General features: G+C 34.3%; 1 protein-coding gene across 3 annotated transcripts in view; it reads right to left on the bottom strand.

Moving 5' to 3' along the window:
- Nucleotides 1–6,216, bottom strand: part of LOC106869618 (neuronal acetylcholine receptor subunit beta-3) — a 546,457-nt gene that overhangs the window by 197,686 nt on the left and 342,555 nt on the right. For 2 of the 3 annotated variants that reach the window (XM_052968838.1, XM_052968839.1), the window contains exon 3: nucleotides 2,058–2,102. The exons of the other annotated variant lie outside the window; for it this stretch is intronic. In XM_052968838.1, coding sequence (XP_052824798.1) covers nucleotides 2,058–2,102 — 45 coding nt within the window. The remainder of the gene's footprint in view (nucleotides 1–2,057; nucleotides 2,103–6,216) is intronic. 3 annotated transcript variants of the gene reach the window in all.

Below are 6,216 nucleotides of genomic sequence, written 5' to 3'. Positions count from 1 at the left end.
TTATGTCTGATCAGTCATGCGCGTGATATTATCTTATATATATATATGTATGTATATATATAATATATACATATAGAGAGAGAGATATGTACATATATACATATAGATATTCATATATGAATATGCATATATACATATGTATACACACACACATATATATACGTAAATACATGTGTATATAAATATATATATACATATATATATATACATATATATAAACATATATATATATATACATATATGTATATACGTATTTATATACATACATATATAGATATATTTATATATTTACATATATATGTATGTATATACACATACACATACATACATACACACACATATGATATTTCTCCATATGAATGTTTAGAGGTTAAATGAATTTACATGCACAATTATGACGCAAACACCACATACATATACGCATACGTGCGTGTTGGTGGGTCAATTCTGATGTATTCAATCCCTAAATGTTTATACATGCATCGCTAGTTTTTATCACTACAGTTTGTTATATATGTTATTACACATATTCCTAACATCTATTGTTTCAACGATATTGTTTATATATTGCATGTTGTCCTATTTATGCTTGATTATTATTTGCCTGATATTGCCGTTACATACTGTAGTTTATTACATTTCATATTATTCACAATCAAATCGGTTATAGATAGCTATTTTTATGTAGATTAATGATGATGCCGTTTCCTTTATCTGATATATATTGCGACGCACGTTATTCTTTATTTATCTTTTATTTCTCTTATCAAAAATCTCTTCTATATCCTCTTTGTCAGTATTATGTAAAATATCTCGTATGGAATTATCGAATAATGAAATATAAATCAAATGTTATCAAACATGACATCCGTGGCATCATATATCTCACACATGCCAGTAATGATGAATATATATATATCAATTTGTATTCAATTCCGCTAAATTATGAAACATCTCCTCTGACTCACTACCTAGTCAACTATTAACGTTCATACCATTCATTCCAGAGAAGAAATTATAGAAATTTGTGTTTATATGCTGTACATTATGTTGCCAATATCAAATCATTACATATAAGATTTCAAAATCTGCCACCACATACTAATCATAGGTGTGTACATATCATATTTCTTATGTACAACAGTGCTGGTGCAGCATAAATCATTGTGTGATATACTTTCAATATTTACTGCCATAGATAATATTTTCAATATTTACAGTGACACAACGTTTTATTGATAATGCTGGTGTAACTGATAAACTGCTTATTGGTATATAATGAGTCCATGTTGAGTTAGTATAGCAGAGTCCAACTTGCGTTAACCATACTTTTTGTATGCTTTCAACATTGCATTCCATTCTTAGGATACTTTCACTAAATCTATTCCGCTTTTTCTGCGTATATTATTGTTCCATTTAAGAGAGACACTTTAACGATAATTCATGCACTAGCGTTTCTTTCTCTCATACTACCTATAGAAAGCAACATAATATAGAATTTTCTTAATATTTAAAAAGCAAAAAACTAAATAACTAAATAAATAAATAAAAATAACTGTCTTGGATTTAAACACGAACTTATGACACAAGAAACTACGACGTTAGAGCTAGAGTTTACTTCTGTTGTATGAAATATATCATGATGCTCGATATTGTCTATTTCATACGTCATGAGTCGTATGATATTGTTAATGTCACTTGTACTTGTAACGTATGTCGTAAGCGATCTATCAGTCCATATGTATATTGAATATAGGTATGTCACTAAATTTTGCTCAACATGCCTACAAAGATTGTGGTGCTTCTCGTGTTGTTACGGTTGTCATTATTATGTATGACGTCCTTGTAAATCCATATATATATATATATATATATATATATATATATATATATATATATATGCATGTGTCTACATATGCATGTATACACACACACACGCACACACGCACACATATATATACATATGTAGGACCATAGTCATCCATCAGATAGGGAGCGCAACTTCTCTAGCCTAAATCCATCCCTGAGTGGCGTGCGCTATTGTTTGCCGTGATTACCTGCGCTGTTATTGCTGCGTTCAATCTCACTGTTGCCGTGAATAACTAGAAGAAAAAAAGAGAAAGAAGAAAACGGCAGGTAAATTAGTGTAATCAATGGTCTGATAAGCTACGATGATAGTTCATTTACATGAGGCAGCGACAATAGCACGATGACGATGAGAGCAACGATGGTCAGTAACATCTCGACGACTCAGTTGCAGATGACGTCACAGGCGATGATGATGATGTTGATGATGATAATAATGATGATGGTGACGATGACTATGATGATGACTATGATGATGATGACGAAGACGATGACGACGACGACGACAACGACGATAATGAAGATGAATAGATGTTCTTATACTTACCACTACTGATAGTGATAGTTCATAAAATATTACAATGATTACGAAACAGACGGTGGTAAAGACAAAAGGTGTCATGACGATGATAATGGTACAGAATTTGCAGACGGTGGTGTGCTGTTTTGGTGTCTGTCTCGTTCTGAATGGGATGTCTGGCCCTTTTTATTTTGGTTTCAGTTCCTGGACTGGATGTTGTGTGGTGTTCTTGAGCAAAACGCTTCATTTCACATTGCTCTGCATTCACTTCAATATCTGATGTATGGTAAACCGTGCATTTGTCCAGGTGATGTCGATTTGATGGAAGGGAGTGAACCAATTAACGTACAGCACATATTTTTGATCACTAAAACCAGTCATTTGTGCTGGTTGCTCAGCAAGAAATATCAGAATTGTTTTTCTTGGACTACGAGAAACTACCATCACTTATGCATATGATTAATATGATGGCTGGTTCCATTTAATGTTTGTTATCTTGTGAGTAAGAATGGACACGATCTATTTGGCTACATCTATTGTTTGGAACCAGATTTCTGAAGGATTGATATAAGGAGGAATAGGCGTAGAACTGAGTCTAGAGAATGTGAGGAGGGTGGAATAATGATGGTATTTGTGTATACGGATGGGTTGCATAATTTAAGTGTTGTAGGTTAAAATGAGTATGTAAAATGAAATATCTGTGAAGTAACCAATTTGGAAAACTGTAAATTGCTTGGTGAGAATTGTGTACAAGCGATTAGGGGCGAAAGCACTAAAAATCTTAGCAGGTAGAATGTTTTGAGTGCTTTTTAAAAGCAATCCAATATATTTACATAAAGCTTGTAAATGGTGAGGAAGACGAGCGAATAACCTGAATCCAAGTCGTCTAGTGCAGAAAGGAATGTGAGAGTCTGTAATGCCAGGGAGGAACCATTTCATATATAATCAATTACATAAATACACTCACACACACACACACACACACACACACACACACACACGCACACACACACACACACACACACACACACACACACACACACACACACACACATATGTATGTATGTACGTATTTGTGTGTATGTGTGTATGTATGTATGTACGTACGTATGTATGTATGTATGTATGTATATTCAGCAATTCAGCACAAGTGTATTTGTGTGTGTGCGTATGTATGCATGTATTCTTAATATTACAGGCCTGTGATATGCAGGACAGTGACTGGGAGAACAATGCCTGTCATCGCCACGGATGGAGGAAGCAGGTTAAGGAGGGGATCGACACTTTTCAGAGAGCACGTATCCAGCATGAAGAACTTAAGCGAGCTGCGCGAAAGCGTACGGCTCGTATAGTGAATGGGGAAAGCTTAATCTGCAATGTTCCTGAAGGTCGGCAATGGTCTTCCTCGGTCACGAGTGGACGGCCATCATCATTCTTACTAGAAAAGACTACATTTGCAGTGCGTTACACAGCCCTGTTTGACGTCAAGTGTTTTCTATGCTATGGATGCAAGACTTTTGTATACGATAAAGATTGGTGTGACGCTAGACACACCCGTGTGTGATTATGATTTACAGTGATTTTCCTTATAGTATCATTTTGGTTGCCTGTATTATATCGTCATAAATATCGTTTGCGATAACAATGTTTAGTTCGAAGGGTATGTATTTTTGGGTCGGAAATTGTTTCGGTGCAGTATATTTAAATTTGTTTTGATATGATTGCTGAGAAATACTGGTAAACATTTCACTTAATTTCTTCAGTGAGGGATGCTGAATTGAAAATTTCTTTAGAGCATTTTTGTGTGTCGACGTATCATAGTTTAACCAGCATTCGATGTGCTAATATCCCGTCTGGTGGTGGGTGTTATATAATAACAATCGGTTATTCATTGCATCATCAATTTTAATAACTGCATGAAGAAAACTTGTGGAAATTTGCTTGTTAATTCAAGTAGGTCAAACTTCAACGTATTGAATTCTTTGTTTGTTTGTTTATTTATTTTGGTTAATAATGGCGAGGACGGTAAGTGTGATGATGGCAGTGGGAGTGTATGATGATAACGGTCATCATGTGACTGGTTACCCTTATGACAATGGTGCTGGTCACATAGCTGGCAAATAAAACTTCTGTTGGGATGAGGATGATGATAACGACAACGATGGTAATAATGATGACAATGATGGTGATGGTAATAATCATGGTCATGATGATGATGATAATGATGATGATGGTCATGATGATGATGATGATGATGATGATGCTGATGATGATGATGATGTTGATGGTGATGATGATGATGATGTTGATGGTGATGATGATGATGATGGTGATGATGATGATGATGATGGTGATGATGATGATGATGATGACGTTCATAGTAGCGATGAAGATCATAGAAACAATGATCATCAAAGTTATCATCATGATAATAAGGAACAAAATAATTATATATAACAATCGTGATGAACAGAAATATGGACGACGTTTTATTCGAATTCTTTCATAATATTCACAAAATATTTATAAACACAAGTTCTTCATGATATAATACGATAGAAGCAACAGCCCGAGGCAATTATTAATTAGAGCATTACTTTCAAAAGTACGTCATTTTCAGTAAATATGTTTTATTAAATGATTTCATTTCAACACGTACAAAAAGACATGAACAGAAAGTACACTCATGTAACATATATATGTAAATAAATAAACCATGTAAACATATGTACGCATGTATATATATATATATATATATATATATATATATATGCACATATATTTGATATTATATCTATAAAATATGAAATTGTAAAAGACTGTAACATCAACCAATAAGAGTACACCATTTGTAGAGAAACATATTAATAATACTATTTGCTCAAACTTCGTAATATCGCCGATGCTCTTATGTATACCTGTGTATGTGTGTGCATGTGCGTAGGTTTTAGTGTGGGCATGCGTGTGTAAGTATATGTAGATATATATATAATTATATAAATGAATAACATATGGATACATATGGTTGTGTGTGTATATGTATGTATGTATGTATGTACGTATGTGTGTACATATGTGTGTGAGTGCGTGTGTATGCATTTATGTTATGACTATGGATAGGTGAACATAGGCATGGGTGAGTGATTACATGAGTGTGTATGAGAGAGGATTTGTATATATGTATTTTCAGAGACAAAAAAAATAATAAAACCTGAAAGAGAACCGCTGCCTTTGTACTCAGATATGAATGCTAATATATAGGAATAACCAGCATACTGTCACACGTACGCTGGTTTGAACACACACACAACGTGCGTGCACACACAACATGCGTGCACACACAATAGAGCGCATATACTCCCTCGTATAAACGTTTACAGTTTAACAGCGACATATACTTGGACACAGGCAGAAATGCAGGATATTTATGCATATAAACACTGATTATGTAAATAACAACAAATGGATGATCGCAAAACAGGAACGAGACATGCACACATACACAGATAATCAAAGCTGCTATAATTACTGACAAAAAATACTATATTTTGTTTCAAAGCGTTTTGACAGACCTGGAGTAATGAGGCCAAGTCACTGAAGACATTGCGAATGGTAAAGAAAGACATCTAACAAACAAGCAAATTTATTGGCTGATATATCAAACGTTTCTGGGGCAATCAAATACTTCACTGGCTACCAAGATACAGCAGCTGTTCAAAATACGATTTCGCATCCAGAATCTTGCAAAATAAATATGGAAACGACCCACACACGCGCCCATACACGCGTGCACGTGTATGTGTGTGTGTGTGTGTGTGTGTGTGTATATA

This window comes from Octopus bimaculoides, chromosome 6, assembly GCF_001194135.2.
Source record: "Octopus bimaculoides isolate UCB-OBI-ISO-001 chromosome 6, ASM119413v2, whole genome shotgun sequence".
Taxonomy (NCBI): domain Eukaryota; kingdom Metazoa; phylum Mollusca; class Cephalopoda; order Octopoda; family Octopodidae; genus Octopus; species Octopus bimaculoides.
Note: the sequence above shows the minus strand (reverse complement) of the source record. Positions and strands in the feature narration are given on the sequence as shown.